The 17081-nt window shown below is 39.3% G+C and overlaps 4 protein-coding genes across 10 annotated transcripts in view; 1 reads left to right on the forward strand and 3 right to left on the reverse strand.

Annotated features, from left to right (window-relative positions):
* The window catches only part of LOC148740890 (uncharacterized), a 244651-nt gene that overhangs the window by 142075 nt on the left and 85495 nt on the right, over nt 1-17081 (reverse strand). The window lies entirely within an intron of this gene.
* Nucleotides 1-17081, forward strand: part of LOC148740900 (fibroblast growth factor receptor 4-like) — a 78358-nt gene that overhangs the window by 45784 nt on the left and 15493 nt on the right. Inside the window, exon 1 of one of the 3 annotated variants that reach the window (XM_088754377.1) lies at nt 16742-16931. The exons of the other annotated variants lie outside the window; for them this stretch is intronic. The gene's annotated coding sequence lies outside the window, so the exon portion shown is untranslated. Of the gene's footprint in view, nt 1-16741; nt 16932-17081 lie in introns of those variants that run through there. 3 annotated transcript variants of the gene reach the window in all.
* LOC148740906 (uncharacterized) lies at nt 6568-8384 on the reverse strand. The gene is made up of 2 exons (XM_088754820.1): nt 8020-8384; nt 6568-7565 (listed from the first exon to the last, which is right to left on the reverse strand). Exons 1-2 carry the CDS (start codon nt 8024-8026, stop codon nt 7012-7014), a joined length of 561 nt encoding a protein of 186 aa, XP_088610946.1. The 5' UTR covers nt 8027-8384; the 3' UTR covers nt 6568-7011.
* On the reverse strand, nt 8411-16677 carry LOC111328257 (uncharacterized). 5 transcript variants are annotated; one of them, XR_015999104.1, is made up of 3 exons: nt 10162-16677; nt 9495-9606; nt 8411-9281 (listed from the first exon to the last, which is right to left on the reverse strand). XR_015999104.1 is itself a non-coding variant. In XM_088754646.1 (3 exons), the coding sequence occupies exons 2-3, from the start codon at nt 9512-9514 to the stop codon at nt 8717-8719; spliced, it is 585 nt and encodes a 194-aa protein (XP_088610772.1). In that variant the 5' UTR covers nt 9515-9606; nt 10162-10888; the 3' UTR covers nt 8411-8716. The 5 variants fall into 5 exon arrangements, 2 of the variants coding, with proteins under 2 accessions (XP_088610772.1, XP_088610768.1); XM_088754646.1 differs by having other exon boundaries at nt 10162-10888; XR_015999096.1 differs by having other exon boundaries at nt 8411-9606.

Below are 17081 nucleotides of genomic sequence, written 5' to 3' on the forward strand. Positions count from 1 at the left end.
TTCACTTAGGGAAAAATCGGTCACACTTGCAAATTTGAGTTTCCCTAGGACAAAACCCTGTAGTGTGACAACAGCTGATATCGCGTTTACGATCCTCCACTGTCGAGTTACCAGTCTGGCAGAGGTTATGTGTGTGCCTTTTGAGTCAGTCGACTTGTGCACAATCAGTTTTCCTTTGTGTATACAGTGTGTAATTACCAGATTTATCAATCATTCTTTTGTCAGTGATGTTGTCAGACGAGATCTCGGAGTTTCTGTTCTTTGGCTCTGACTTTAGCCGCAAATATAGAATTCACGAGCGCTGTCGCAATTTTAACGTTATAGTACTTCTACTATATGAAATCATTTTTGGTACAATCGTACAAAGCAACACAACTGTCTCGTTAACACAGACCTCGAAAACGCAGAACGCAGACCGCAGACCGCAGACCGCACAGCTCGAAAAACGTGTATACAGTGTGTAATTACAAGATTTATCTCTCTTCCCTTTGTTATCAAACGAGATCTCGGAATGCGTCGCGAAACTGAAACTAATTTCATTGACAGTGAGATAACAGATAAAAATAGACGTAAAGTAGGGTAAATTGAATAAACAAAATAAAATAACTAGAAGAAAGAACAGTTAAATTAATGAATGACAGGGTTGTATAAAATTTATGTATTATTATATTTAATATTTTCAATGGTTATTTTTATTATTAAGTATTAACCACACCCACGACTTTTACCCACACCCACACCCACACCCACGACTTTTACCCGCACCCACACCCACACCCACGACCCACGACTTGTACCCACGACCCACGACCCACGACCATTAGTCAAACTCGTTCACACGCTACTCCACTCATGTGCCGAACCTAATTGATGAATTAAGTCCGGAAAAAGAGCGGCGTCTGAATCACTTTCATGCTACGAAAATGAAGACCCTTTATTGAAAGCAGAAAATCCTTTGAAAGTACAATTGTAGACCTACCCCGAGCACTAGTAATTGTTATTTCAACTTTTGATAAGACAGTTCGAGCGTCGTTTTTCTTGTTCTTTCTTCAGCCACCACTGCTTTCGGCTCTTCGATTTGTTTTTCTATGCAATGAGTCCAAATTTGGAACAGACATCCCCATCGAAGGAGTGATCGGAATATTTTAGGGCCCTTATTAAGGTTAAACAGGCTTTATTCGGGCTTTTAAGAAAGAGTCCTCGTTTTCGTACTACGAAAACGAAGACCCTGCATTAGCAAAAAGAATTGCTTACTTTTTAACGAGAATTTTCCAACAGAGAAAGCTTAACGACCGTCAGAATCTATTTTAGCTACGAAATACAGTAGAAATCGATTGTTTATTGACAGAACCCAAGAGTCATTTTTCCTGTACAGAACGCGTTCTCTGTTACTATAAATCGAAGGCGGCTGGTGTTGGTATTCTGCCTGCTGTTCCAGATTAATAATATGTGTGGTAAGTTTACCCGAGGAAACCCTCGAGAATATCAACATCAAATTGGCTCGCTAGCGAAACAGAACACTGACAGGACGGGCAGTATAATAATGGGAAGAAACGCGTGAAGTGTAATGTATTATATTACTAAGCGTTGTTACTGTTTAATGTGCGTTTAACTTGTAATTTCTACGGTTTTCTGTTTACAGGGTCTTCGTTTTCGTAGTACGAAAACGAAGACCGGGTCTTCGTTTTCGAGGGTCTTCGTTTTCGTAATACCCGGACGGATGGTGGAGAGCGAGATCCGCACAGAGCATTTATCGAATACGTTGGTCACCGTCCGAAGGGTGATAACGTCCCTGAAAATTTCTACCTGAGTCCAATTGAGAGCCCAAAATGCAATGTCTGGTACAAGATGGTTCCAATTGGTAGAAATGTGTTGGCAAAACAAATGCAGAGTATTGCGTCCATCGCCTTCCGACGGCAAATTCACAAATTTGAGTAGTCGCAAAACAGTCATCCGAGCGCTCCGTGATGATTTCAACCCACAGGAGATATCAGAGGTCACTGGCCACGCCAATCCGGAATCCATATCCAGCTACAGCCATGATCCTCTGGAAAAACAGCGGCGAATGTCGAATAATATAAGTTGGCCATGACAGCAATGCCAGTCGTTCTAGTTACCTGATGGCAGGAGCAGTTTGTGGGATGTTTACTGGAGTAACTTTGAACAATTCTCCAGTAAATATTTCCCTAAACTTTCAGTCCAGCATGACACCAACGAGCGACTCCCTGCAATGAAAGAAAAACTTAACCTTTTTTAAACTCTTTTTCGTCAGAGTCTACCGAGAAATTCCAGTCTTAATCATTATATTTTGAATACACTTTTTTTTATACCGGAGCGCTTGAAATTTTCATTTCGCTTGAGGATTTGACCATTCACTTGTTGATTGTCGGCGCCACATTTTGCCAAGTTGAGTGGTAACAGGCAAATCTCTGTCTTAAACACGAAGGCGCGCTATATAAGGAAGTCTTCCTTGGGAAGACCTAGGCTCATTTGTCACACACCGTTGACGTGTGCGGTTCAAATTTAAATGCTGGTAAACGAACAAAAGGAGCTAATGAGATATCGATAGGGTCTAAAAGTACTTACGAGTGACCACGAGTGACCACGAGGGACCACCAGTGACCATAAGTGAGATTAAATCAAAATATCTCAGTGTTCTTACTGTGACGTCATTACGAAATCATTTTCACTTAATTTCATGAAATAATGACTTACTCACGAAAACTGAAGTTATTCACTGTATAAATGCATAGCGGACGATTTGAAAAACATGAAAAACAGATGCGATAAAAAAACTTGCAGTGTGGACTATACATTACAGATTGCACAGTTACGATAGGTTGAAAACAAAAACGATTTTAAGAATAGTCATAAATATCACATGACCATTTTATTTGGCTCTATTTTAACAACCCAATGTTGTCAATGATGAACCCTTCACTTTGGAAAATTCCATTCAACTTTTAAATATACTGCCGACGAGAGGTCTGGAGAAGTACTTCATTGGGTTTTGCGTCGTAAACTCACTACTCCTAGCGTCAAAGTAATAATCCGGCTATTTTCTTAGCTTATATATCGCTTGGGTCGCAAACAATTCGTATGAATATATGTTTATCATGACAACTTTTTATTACATCTAACCTCTTCGTATAATTCCAAAAATAGTATACAACAATAACCATGGGAACTAGGCAGCTAGACACCATGGGGGACATTTTGGGCGTTTCCGCGCGCTTTAGAATGGATTTGCGCGTTTCTTGTCAAGTTCGGTCATGGCTGACTTATTAAAAAAGAAGCGTAAAGATATTTCCCCCAAAAAGGAAATTCTTGGAAAAGAGAAAGATCGAAGGGATGTAATCGTTCAAAGCGAAGACGAGGATAAAGTTATCGTGGTAATATAATAAAATATCATAAACTATACGTTTTGCTTTAGTTATGGTTTTTTAAATATATTTTTTGGACTTTTTTTCAATTATCGGACGTATGCCGCGGAAAATATTCATTCAATAGTCTCCTTTCTAATAGGTATTTGATGAAATGATGGGAATTTGACTGCGTAATGACGTCATAGTAACAAAACTGAGATATTTTGATTTAATCTCACTCGTGGTCACTCGTGGTCTCTCGTGGTCACTCATGGTCACCCGTGGTCACTCGTGGTCACTCGTAAGTACTTTTAGACCCTAAAATTATTTCTTCCGATTCTATAACACTTCTTCATTAATTCTTCCGATTCTATAACACTTTTCGTAGATACAACTCGATGCAGTGATGATTTGTAAATAAAGAGTTTGAGTCAAAAGGTCAGAAGTGCGCCGTTTCGCAGATTACAGATATGTAAATCTGTAATTTGCGAAACGAGCTCTTTGAAGACTCTAACGATATGTAACTTATGTCTTCCGATTCTATAACCCTTTTCGTAGATAAAAATCGACGCAGTGATGAATTTTGAACATAGAGTTTGAGCCAAAAGGTCAGAAGTACCCTGTTCAAATCAACATCAATAACATATATAGGTGCAAAAATGAGTATAAAAAAATACCCATTATATCCTTTCTACCCCAATATATCCTTTCTTTTTCTTTTCTTTATCAAAAACTGTCATCCAACGTACATTATAACTACAAGATTTTTCCAGAGAAGTAAATGAGAATTCATTCCAAGTAAAACAAATTATACACAAGCTAAATACATCTACACTGAAATGCTGCTTTCACTTTTGCCTGACAGAACGCAACTGTTCTCGGGACAGTTACTTACTGTCACTGACAACTTTTAGATGATCTGCAATATAGCTCAGTCAGCTTAAACAAGCGAAGTCGCCTCTAAATTTTACATAACACGCAGTGTCATCCTCAGGGATTACATTTTTCGCGTCAACCCTCGAAAGGCTTTACGAAATTATTTCTCCTGTAGTACAACACAATAAGTTGGATAAATGAGGAGTGTCAGTTCAGTGTATTTTGTTGCCACTTATCTCTTTGGCACTCCTCTCTGCAACATTTTTAAAAAATCCCTTTCGAGTATTGTCAAAATTCATCGTCGGCGAAACAAACCAATTCAGTTCCACATATATCAAAAGTTATTGCGCTTTTAAACGTCTTAAAAAGAGAGGCTAAATGCAAGAGCTCGCATTTTTTTTTTACTGATTGGGAACGAACGTGAAGGTTCAAGCTTATCAATTTCTCTCCAATTGTTTTTTTTTTCTTTTTTCTGCTTTTCTTTAATATTTTCAGCAACTGGCTGAATGAGAAATGAAGTTACTTACGAAAGTCTTGTCCAAGGTTTTAGAACTAAATTTAAGGGTGTTTCTTTCTTGTTCCACCTTTTTCAAACTGTAACTGGCCGTGCGTGAATATTTGGAAGGCACTTTATTTCAGAAAAGCACTTTTATAAGCGATCTCCATAACAGGTGGAAGCAGCTTATACCTTGAATCGCAAACCTTTCAGCAGTTCCATTTTATGACTATCACGGAGCCTATCCTTCACGTCGGTTTTAATTTTCAGCCGTCCCTTCCAAAAGTATGGATGCCGTGGCAACAGACACTCTTTCTTTGGACAGTAGAACCTCGCCGCCGTCTTCTTTCTAGTGGGAGTATATCTCAAAACCTTTGCCGAGTTCTCGGGATCTTTTACCGGGTAGAGGTAGCGCTCTTTATGCATCACACATATATCCCATGGTGCGATGGGTAGGGTCCGAGAAAAATTCACCTTGCACTGCTCACAGCTTTTGGCATTTGGGAAGTCGTTGACAAAAACAATATTGAACGGTTCGTCCTTGTGGTAGAATTCTGTAAAGCGATATGGTTTTGCAAAGTCGAGATCGGGATCATGAGCCGAATTAGAATCTATTTCCTCAACAACTGTCTCCTGCTCGACGTTGTTATTACCTCGGCGAGGCTTCTTCTGGCGACTCTTTCCACAAGCACTTCTGGGGACATTGTTAAAAGCGAGCCTAGACTTCAGGTCGTTTTGCTGCGTATAATTTTGGATGTGCTGCATTAAGTTCCCTTGCCTTTCAGCCACGGCGATGGAATGCTGGCATATTCCCCCAGTTGCCACAGAGGAAGCACAATCTTTGCAGTTGAATTTTCCTTTCTTATTTTCAACGGTAAAGGCTTTGTCGCTTTCAGTAACACAGAAGTTCCCGTTGTCCAATGGAATGACCTTGAATCGTCCGAGAATTATTTGTGCTTTGCGCCAAATATCTGCTACAACTTGCGATGCAAGTTTTTTTTTGGCAAACCGTTTTCTTCAAGAGAAATAGACGGCTTCTCTAAGGCCATGTCGTCCGAACTCTTGTCGTCAAGTAATCCTTGACCTAGGACTTTCCTTATGTACGCAGATCTTTGTTCGCATGTCATCTGGGACCACCTTAGGGGGTCGATACTGAAATTCTCGTATCCTGGCGCAAGACGGTACTCGCCCTTTCCGTACACTGCTTTTATAAATTCGCTGTTCTGCAGCTGGACAACTCGATGGTTGAAATGCTCGTGAATTTTTAGCCTGATCTATCGACTGCCCATGTGCTTCTTCCTTCATGACATGATGCAAAGCCTCGGTACCTTGGTTGTGCCATTTTTTAGGCGGATTACCCAGTCCAGCAGCCACTCGTAAAGGTTTCATCATGCACATTTTCAGCGTATCAGTCAGTGGTCTTATCCGTCCTTTTGCGCTAAAAATCCATTTGGTAAATTCAGCAGGCCAACGTAGGCGCGATAACGCCAAAGCCGCGTCAAAAGATTCGTCATCCTCACAATTCACAAGACCGTTGATGCGTCTCCCGTCTTTTTCTCCGCCAAGAATTTTGGGAACAAATAGCTCTTTGCTCTTTCGAATCTACTTTCAGTTGCTGAAGTTTACCCTTTAGATCAGCTTCTACATGGGTTAAACACCTCAGGTGAATGTTTTTGTTCGCTTCTGTTGTAACATCTGAGCTGCTTGAGATGAGGAACACATTTTCGAATCCTTGCTCGAGGGCAAGTTCTCCATCTGTCCCATACGTCAGGGATCGGATGCCTTTGCGATATAACGACGAAGCAAGGTACTCGTAATCTTTCCTCTCCTTGGTTACACTTGTCATTATAGCAGCCAGAGTTATTGGGTGCATATTAGGCTTGTTTCGGTAGACAAACATTGGATGAGGAAACGTCAGAGTTGTAACATAGAATGGACCCATGTTATAAGTCATGTCTATCCCAATTTGGCTTTTGGGCTTCTCGCCAGAGCAATACCTCTTCATCCACATCATCTGGTTGTCGGTCATAGCAAAGGTATTTGGGGCCTTAAACTTATCTCCTCGCTTTGATTTCACTCCAAAGGAGACGTCCCGAAGGAAGTCATCATGCTGTATTAAATTAATGAGTTTGACAAAATCTGGTCGGCGTGGCGGGCCAGTGTTCCCACTTTTTTCCCGCCCTTCCACATTTCGGCAAGCGTTGTATACCTGCTCTCTATTACGGATTATGTCCGCTGGTGAACTCACGTTGAGAACACATCCAGCTTCCTCTTCTATGGCGCTGATAATATGCTTTGGTGTCTCACTTGCTTGAGCTGCGGCTTTGGCTTTCCGTACCACACTTGGTTTGGTACGATAATACGGCTCACTTTTCTTGTGGGAGTTACCGTGCACTTGTAAGGATAGCGAACTCGCATCCAGTGGAGCTTGTACTGCACGACAGCATACCTTGCAAGCACGCCCTCAGTTTCCACTTTGGCTACTATTCGACAAAACTCTTTTGAAGTATGGTGCCAACTGTTCTGCCTTCGCACTTTGTAAACCTGCCCATTAACACTACACTCTTCTGGATGAGCTGTTTTCAAGCTATCAACAGCGCCATTTTCATGAAAAACAGCCCTGACTATATCACATGGGGATGAATGCTTCGTATACACGCCATTGTCATCTGCAGTCAAATCGCGATGGTCTACATAATTCTTTATGTCAATCACAAAGACAACATTTTCTCGCACTGCTTGAGGTACTGTGTGGCAAAGCCGGCTGGATGGTACTTTCTCGCCAACACACACTTCTAAGATTTCCGAAATGTTCAAATCTCTCTTGCCTGTACGAAATAAAGAGCAACCATTTACATTTGCTGGACCAAAATAAAACACAGTAGATATAAAATATGGAAACTAAGACGGCGCTGTGTATCACTTCAAAACGTGGATTGGGGATAACGAAATTATAATAACATGGCTTTCTTCAAGGAAAATCTGCGATGCACCTCATAATCCTTGAGTGTTGTTGTTTTTTTTTAATCTATGCAGGTTTAAGTTCAAGAGTGGGAAACTGCAATGGGAGCGCTCTTCTGTTTAACTTCACCGACTGAAAGAAAAAAAAAAGCTATTCAAGCACAACAAACTATCGCAAAGTTGACTTTCGTCATGGTCTTTGCACCCCATGCCGCGCGTTGTTGTTGTTGTTGGTTCTGTCTCTGTTTGTGAGGGTGTTTTTCCCATGCGAGTCCAATGTGAGGTCTATGAACGAGTTCATAAGATGATATAGGCACTTACGTGGCATGGACTCATCATAATCATGTTCTAAAAGAGAAGCAGCTTCACGGGTCCTTTTTCGCGACTTGGTGAGCAATTTCTAAAAAGGAAGAGGTAACATCACCTCACGATTTCTCCGATGTCAAGTTCACCATAGGTATAAATAATAATAATACTACTACTACTACTAATAATAGTCATAATAATAGTAATAACATCATTATGGATGCCCTCGGGGGGTGGTCACGGGAGCTGGATGTCATGATGCGCGAGCTGGTGGGAGGCAGAAGCACAGACGTACTGCGAAAGATGCAGAGGGCAGTGCTCTCGGGCACGCTGAATATTGCCCGGACTTTCAAGGTGGCAGTTTGAGTTCCTGTGAGAAGGAGGACTGTAGGCACAACGGAAAAGCTTTTTAGGATTAGTTAATGTACATTTATTTTTTACTCCATTGCTCACAGATAACGGTTTTTGCCCTGTGTTGCCTGATTAGAATGTAGCATTCAGTTGATTTCTCTGCGACAATAATAATAATAATGATAATAATAGTAATAATATAATAATAATAATAACTAAAACTTATATAGCGCAATTTTCCATGACGTACATGATCAAATGCGCTTTACAATTAAATAAAATGATTCAAAATAGGCTGAATATACAAGTAATTAAGATTGATAAAATTATACGTTGAGCAATAACAATTTATAGCGAATAATTACAAATAAAAAGCCTGTTTAAAAAAATATGCTTTAAGATAGCACTTAAAACTTGAAAGCGAGTCAAGACAGGATATGCTATTCGGTAGATAAACTGAATCATGGACATATAACTTTTTTAGCTTCCTTGGCTTGTTTCTTGAGGGCGATGCATCATCTTCGTCAGAGGTAATAGAAATGACCATTTTGGTGTCGTGAGTTTGCTGAGAGCTTTGGTCACCCGGAAAGCCACGTCTTTCACCTTCTCTAAGATTCCCACTCGCACTTCTCCCCTTTCTGATTACGGCTCGTAGATTTTCGTTTGACAGGTTTCTTAATTCTCCCTTTTCAGAACCACTCTTATCTTCATTGACCACTTCGGTAACACTGTCTCCGCTGTCCTCTTTCTCTGGGGGCACACCATCATCGCTGTCTTCTTTCTCCTGGGGCACACCATTGTACTCTCCTTCATCACCTGATTCATTTGGGACGCAACCATCCAAACTCGCGAGGGCATGTCTTATACAGTAAAGGTAGTCAATGGGGTGAACAGCGTCGTCTTCCTCGGCTCTACTGGAATGCGGCCTGAAATAAAAAATTCGGAGAGATATTTAATGATTGGCGAAAAGAATACTTTTTCTTCCTATTACCTTTACTTCCGGTTTCTGCTCTTTTGTCTCGCTAATGGTATCGTACATTTCCCGGCAAGCAATACTGGAATTTATTAGAAAAACGTCCAGGCTGTCACGATTGTCAAATGTCCATATTGTAATGCACTTGTATCCTTTCCATCCTTACTTCCTAATAATTGTTATCATTTATGTAGCGACGTTTTCAGAGATAAGGCCATCCCAATAAAACGTTTTGTTTCCCATCGCCTTCTCGTGAAGTTAGGTCGGTCGGTGGGGCCCTAAAAAAGAAAAAAAGAAAAAAGAATGAACATATGAAGGGGTCTGCGTTCCACTTTACTTTTGCAAATTAAATCTCACGTTTAGTCTGCAAGAGATAATCAGATGGTAAAAGATGTATATTAACAGGACTATCAAATGTCTAAAAAGGCTACAAAAAAGAAGTATCGATGATAATTTTAGACAACTGGTGTTAATAAGGCAACATCGTGTTCTTGTAAATTAAAGTACTTGGTTCTTTTCAAGTGATTCTGGAAATTTTTTGTTTTTTACTTATCCAAAAAGAATGGGTCGGTCGGGCGATCGGAAATGAAGCATTAAATTGGAATGGCATAAACCGTTATTGGTGGGAGGTATAATTTTCTCGAAATCATGCTTTATCGTTACAGTACCCTTTTATAAAGGAATATTTTGTATGAATAACTTTCTACTTTGTCCATCCTAGCTACTTTATTCCTGATTTCGATCGTAAAGTAAGTCTGATTTTACACAATGAATACCTCATTCACTCGTTTGTTTGTTCGTTCGTTCGGTCATTCACTCATAATAACACTAACCTGTGTGATTCCTGAGAAACCAAAAATGACTGCGTGGAGTCATCTGAAACACCGCCTAGCAGTAACCTTTTCCATACCCAGGAGCAGAGATGACTTGCCAAGTGCGAATCCTGGGCGGGGTATACTTTGAGAAGACCGGTACCCTCACCCCCCAATTCTTTTGATATGGGATGCGTGTCCACGATGAAATACTGGTCGCCATGACAACCGATAACAAATATTTAGCGGCCACAGCTGTAAATTGCAACGTTGGTAACCGAGCAGGCAGTGGATAATGCATTAACGCCTTTGAGGAGTGCATCCCGTCTATCTTTGGAGAATACTCCATGAGAAGTAACGATCTCTTCACGAAAGTCAAGCTCTACAGATGAACTATTTGCTTTTCGTAGAATAGTGTAAGCCTCTGAAACATCGTACAGCTTTGTTACATCTCGCGTGGGTTGGGTCATAATAATCTTGTCGATTTCTCTGGACAGCGCGTACCATTGTTCGGCTGCACAAAAAGAATCCCAATCACTTCCCTTCCTAGCAATCAACTCTGTGACGTGGATAGATAGAAAGGCGCAGCTGTTGGTAGCATCGTCTGGGATATTTTGATCCAGGGGAATATGTCCAACTGCGACAAGCCTATCATGCCGCTCGATTGCGGTGCTTTGGCTAGTCGAGAGTGCTATGTCACTGCATGGTGGTTTGATTTTAGCAGCCTGAAACAGCTGGACTACTTCGCGAACTCTAGGCCTGCTCTTAGAACAAAAAAAAAGTGCATTGGCTAAAAATTGATTCCATTTCTCGCCAGATTGTTGCTTGAGATCTGCTGTATTCGGAAGACCAAGTCGGTAGCATACGTTCTTGGAATCTACTCACCAACTCATTTCGTAAGCTTTGGAAGTTGTTTTGCGGAACCTGGTCAACCTCATACTGGTAGGGGAACTCTAAATCAGGATTCAATAGCAGGAAGATAATCATTCCCAATAACCAAACATCACAGGCCTTCAACTGCTCAAGGGACATAGCTTCGCCTGTGCTAGTGATTATCTCCGGAGCCATGTAGACAACAGTTCCGCGGTCGACGTTGGTGGTTCTCGAGTGACCTAATGTCTCAGTCTGTTGTAGGGAAGCTCGACTTTCTCCAAAGTCCACCAGTTTGCAAGGGACAGCTTCCTTCTCCCAGGCTTCTCGAATTTCATCCTCGTTCTTATAATGGCAGTAATGCTGGTTAGAAATAAGCACGTTTCCTGGCTTCAAGTCGCTGTGCACGATATTTCTATCGTGGAGGTACTGTAGGCCAAGAGAGGTGTCTTCCGCTATCTTGCTCTGCAAGCAGGCCAACGCTGACAGTACTTCTTCTTTCCCACTCGTGTAATCCAAGTAACCTTGCAGTGAACTTACCCGACCTTCAACACCTAATGGCGTGAAAAAAAAATATACGTACCTAAGCATCATTGCTACAGGACTTTCGCCTACTACTTTGATTTCGACGATATGCTTGTAATGTAGGGAATTGAGGATCCGCGCCTCTTTCATGAACAAACGCTTCTCACGGTCATGCTGCCGAATGAGCTTCTTAACAACAATCGACCCTCCACCGCGTCGTTTGGCGCTGAAAACGCATCCAAAGCCACCCTGGCCAATCTCCTTCTTGTCGAAAGTTTCATCCCAAGAAAACTTAGGGATTCTATCTAAATCGGAACTTTGCTTAACAGTTGAAGGACGCCTAAGCAAACCAAAAGATGGAAGCTTGAACGCCATGTTGACCGGTCACGCATTCTATTGCGTAAGAATGAGAAGTAACTAGTAACCTGATATGGAAATGTTTCGGAAAGACTAATATGGTAATTAAAAAAAAGGTAGCAGACAGGAAAGAAGTCCCAAAAGATAAATTGCTTTCTGTTCATAAACTATCAACTGGACTAGGCGGCCGGTAAAAAATAACAAAATTGTTGTAGATTTTAATAAATGTACAAACATACATATGAGGCGGTACGCGCAAGGTTTCTGACACATGCTACAGCAATGTCAAAGGGCAGAATTCCAATTTTGACCCGGTTTTCATCTTGTACTTACCAAATGCTATAAGAGCCTTCAAAGAGCTCGTTTCGCAAATTATAGATTTACATATCTGTAATTTGCGAAACGGCGCACTTCTGACCTTTTGGCTCAAACTCTTTATTTACAAATCATCACTGCATCGAGTTGTATCTACGAAAAGTGTTAGAGAATTGGAAGACTTAAGTTACATATCGTTAGAGTGTTCAAAGAGCTCGTTTCGCAAATTACAGATTTACATATATGTAATTTGCGAAACGGCGCACTTCTCACCTTTTGACTCAAACTCTTTATTTACAAATCATCACTGCATCGAGTTGTATCTACGAGTAGTGTTTAAGAATCGGAAGAAATCAGTTATATATCGCTAGAGTCTTCGAAGAGCTGGTTTCGCAAAATAAAGTACTGATTTACTCGTTTGGTTTGGTTTGGTTTGGTTTCGCAAAATACAGTAAGCCTTTGACATTGTAATGAAATTCAAAACAAATTTTTCAAAATATGATAAGAAACTTCCAATTTGGGTTGTGGTTTACGGCAGCAAGGGATATCACAATAGTTTACCTGAGGATGTTTGGGATAGATGGTATTCGATTTATGACAGCAAAATGTACCGTACATTTATCCACAAATGCTTTTGACGAATGAACCCCGAAAGGAAAATGAAAACCCGACGACAAAGAAATATGTCGACGATATCAACACATCTTTACAAACAAAAATCAATGCAAGAGCAACTAGAACGGCTCTAACGAATGCGACAAAAAAGATTTGCCATCGAGGAAAATTAGCTCATGACAATAGTTCTCAAGTAAGGTTTTACACCAATGGAGCACGAGATCATACAATTAATGTATCACAGAGTAATAATTCCGATTTTACAGTTAATGGTTCCGATAACACAAAACTTATAATCAAAAACGCTGGTTTGTATCTAATCACATTCGTGGACAGTATAAAATCCAAGCATTTATCACATCTGAAGTTCGTATTGGACAAACCCTTCATGACCACAACAAATGGTGTAATGGTTCAATTACCCAACACACACAATTCTTATGTAACAAACACCACGACTGTCATGTTATATTTCCAAGCCAACACATCGCTAAGTATAGCGACAGATAATAGTTCTGTTCTTCTCGAAGGTTTGAATAATAGTAATCCAATGATAGTGAAACAAGATTGAACAAAATCAAAATTTTATTGTTATACGAACACATATTAAAATGAAACGAGATATTTTTGCATTCAATCACATTGACACTTCAATTGATGAAGCGACTCTATCAGAGATAAAATCTCTTTTCAAATTTTATCATAAGAGGTGGTGGTGTTACAGACAGACTTTTAGACGATTTAAACGGATGAATTCATCTTGCAAGCTGGGTAGTTCATCACACATTGCGGTTGGTACAATTGCAATCGTAGGTGGAATTACACTGAACCCAATTACACATGGAGTTATCGCTGGCGTGGGATTGTTATTGAAAACATTTAGCGAATACAAAATTTTGAACCAAAGATTGAAATGTGTAAGTACGCTTACACAACATATCAAAAAGTATTGACCAACTTGCGTTCTTGCTTGCGAGGAAAACATTTTGATCATGATTCGTTTGTAAAAGAGATAAAAATAATAGATGACACTGTCATTGACCTTTGTCCAACTCTAAGTACCCACGTAGAGAAAGGGTATGAAGAAAAATTCAAGACGTAGTAACGACATTTATTTTTTTCTTAATAAAATACAGTTAAAACGATAACCCTGTTACTGACAAGTTTTTACAGATTTAACTAGTTTGAACCGGTTAAAACCACCATTTTGCATGTGTCAGGTGATAAAACGTGAATGTGTATTAAATTTATTATTCTTCATCGTCGCTCTCTTCTACTGTGACTTAGGCTTCTCTGGGTTTTAGGGGTTTGACGTAAACATCATTCACTTTTATTTGAATAGAAACGCTAATATCGCTTATGTAAATTGATTCGATAATCAATGCCATTTTCACTTTGCAATATTGTTCGAGGTAATCAAACGGATTGTCTTTTGGGTTATCTTTCGATCTGAAAAGCGAAAGGATCTTTTTTAACTTTTTGGAGTAAATAAGTTTGGCATATAGAACTGGAGATTTCGATACTTTCTCATACAGAATATTACACAAAGCTTCTGACAGATCAGCTTCATAATTCTCTTCGAGATATTCGTGACAGATAGTTTGCAAACGTGTCAAACCATCATAAAAGCTTCGCTGTTCTGGTGTTGGTTCACCTTCATTTCCCAATAAACAAAGCGGAAGAGAGTAACCTTCAATAGCATTGTTTTCACAGTATTTTCTCTCTTGTACACCAAAACTAAAGAGAAAAGGGGTTTCAATCACTAAAGGACCAGGTTTACCATTGGTGTATTGTTTCACCTCGATTTTAATCCTTTCGTGATTATGTTGGTTAACCACTGCTTCGTGAAAAATTATAGTTTCTTTGTTGAGCTTTTCAAGACTTGTAAGTTGCATGGCTTTATCTAGATTTTCATTTTCTTTAAGTAATTTTTTTATTACTTTTTTTGATAAGATTTTTAGCTTTAATCTTAGCTTCCTAGCTTTCTAGCTTTTTTTCGCTTTTTAGCTTTTTTAGCTTTTATCTTAGCTTCCTTGCTTTTTTAGCTGTTTTTTGGCATTTTTTAGCTTTTCAGCTTTTTAGCTTTTTGAGGTGAATAAAATGAAAAATAATGATAAATGGTGAAATTGAAAAATTCTGATACTCATGTGAATGAAAAACCTAAACGAAGATCGAATGATTTTTGGGACGAAGACTACAGAATGCTTATAGCAGGGGCGAGTGGGAGTGGAAAGACAATCGCTGTTATGAATATGTTGAGACTGCCTTTGGTTGTTTATGAGAAAATATATCTGTATACACCCAACAATAACCAAGATAAAATACAGGATTTAGAAGAGTTTATGAATTATATTTCACAGAAAGTCGGTTACAACATATTAGAAATTATGGAGCCGGATGATATCATGAATATATCAGAGTATCTGATGGGAAATAGAAAGGTTATCATCTTTGACGATCTCGTCAATGCACCCTAAAAAATACAATCGAAGATTGCAAACCATTTTAATTTACCGATGGGCGACATCACCAAAATTCACCGATCTATCTGACTCAGTCGAATTATGACACACCACAAAAAATCAGGTTGAACTGCTCACATATGATACTTTACACTCCTCTAATAAAAAACCATTGTAATCTTATTGGTAAAGAAAACATGATCGACCCCAAACTATTCACAAAACTTGAACCATATGAATTTTTATTTGTCGACAAAGAAAAGAAAATGGTTAAGAAAAATTTCAATGAAAAAATATAAACTACAATAATAAAATGAAATCGTATTGTGTGAAACAGAAAAAACAGACTGAATGTGTCACTGAACGGAAGGGAAAAATATGAACGAGCAAAGAACTGTCGTTTGATGACAAAATGCATTTGCGCTGAATGTGGCGCTACCAAAGCAAGTTTTGTTAAAAACATAGATAGCGGTAAAAAAAAAAGCTCACAAATAAAAGACGGAGGAGCATTATTTGATGTAGGAAACAGCCATTCACTTTGTGAAGCGGCTTTCAAAGGAATAGCAAACAATGGGGTTTATCTTGCAAGACAAGTTGCTGCACAAGCTGTCAAATCCAATTATGCAAAGAACAAAATCAAGCAGACAGCAAGTAAATATCTTGACCAGGTTCTTGATAGTTTTAGAAATGATTTGAGTAAAAAGTTAAGTGGAGGGACAATAGCACCATTGATTATTCACAATGGTATCCAGGATCAGTTCGCGAGTAGCGAAACCAGAGTGATATCGCCGAGTGATTTCTTCAAGGGATTTTCGCCAAGTGTTTTCCACGGATATTAATGAAATCGTACGTACGGAACTTACATCAAATAAAGCCACGTCAAATAGCCGCCAAGCATACTAATTAACGGTGAAGTAATGCTCAACAATCTCCACTCATATTGTATGAATTCAGATGATCACATAACAAATGAATTATGGTTGTCTTGGTTGTAATGGGCGCTCACGAAAATCTCCTAACACTGAAAAAAAATGTTATTCTTTCAAATTCTGCGTTTTCTCTTGGAATACCTGGGGGGTATCGACTTTAAACCAATAAAGGCTCAATATCATAAATTCTAGAGGACTTGTCTATCAGAAAGGCGATAGACAGAGGTACGTGAGTGGTTAATGCCTTAATAACATGTAAAAAAGGACTCTTTTTATCTTAGATATTGAATAAGATATTGAGAGAAACACAGCTGGCCTAGTTGTTTACGATCATCTTACGTGCAGAGAGCTTTCCCCCGCACAAATCGCTCCTCGGCGTACATCTTCCTGTCTAGTCCACCGGACACTAATTTGCAAATTGGACGATAGCAGCATTTCACAATTTGATAAGAAACAGGCTGTGTGAAAGTAATCTTTCATCTTGTTAAACTGTTGGCTCAACAGGAACTTTACAATCCAACCGTCATTTTCCTCATATTATATCTGCTGACTCATTTTCTATCAATAAAAATGTGGTTTCGTATGACGTTTTATTTTTGGCTCAGTAAAGTGCGCATAATTTGCTATCGGAACTCGTTTTGTATGACAACCAAATAATGATTAATTCCACTACCTTCCAATGAGTGGTACGTTAACAAGTCTCACGGTTAAACCTATGGTAAGTTTATGCAGTTTTTACACAATTTTGTTTTCAAAAGATGATTTCTTTTGCACTTTTTTAGCCAAACAAAGTGACGTTTAAATAAATAAAGGCAAAAAAATGAGAAAAATGTTATTTCGATCGTGGTTTTGTGAGCAGCGAAGGCAA

The sequence above is a fragment of the Stylophora pistillata genome, chromosome 1 (assembly GCF_964205215.1).
Source record: "Stylophora pistillata chromosome 1, jaStyPist1.2, whole genome shotgun sequence".
NCBI lineage: Eukaryota > Metazoa > Cnidaria > Anthozoa > Scleractinia > Pocilloporidae > Stylophora > Stylophora pistillata.

Excerpts from the sequence above, each read along its gene's own strand:
- LOC111328257 (XM_088754646.1), bottom strand. The coding sequence starts at position 9,514 with ATGATAACAATTATTAGGAA. Across the intron at positions 9,282-9,494 it reads ATGATAACAATTATTAGGAA|GCCGCATTCCAGTAGAGCCG; the intron begins GTAAGGATGGAA and ends TTTTTATTTCAG.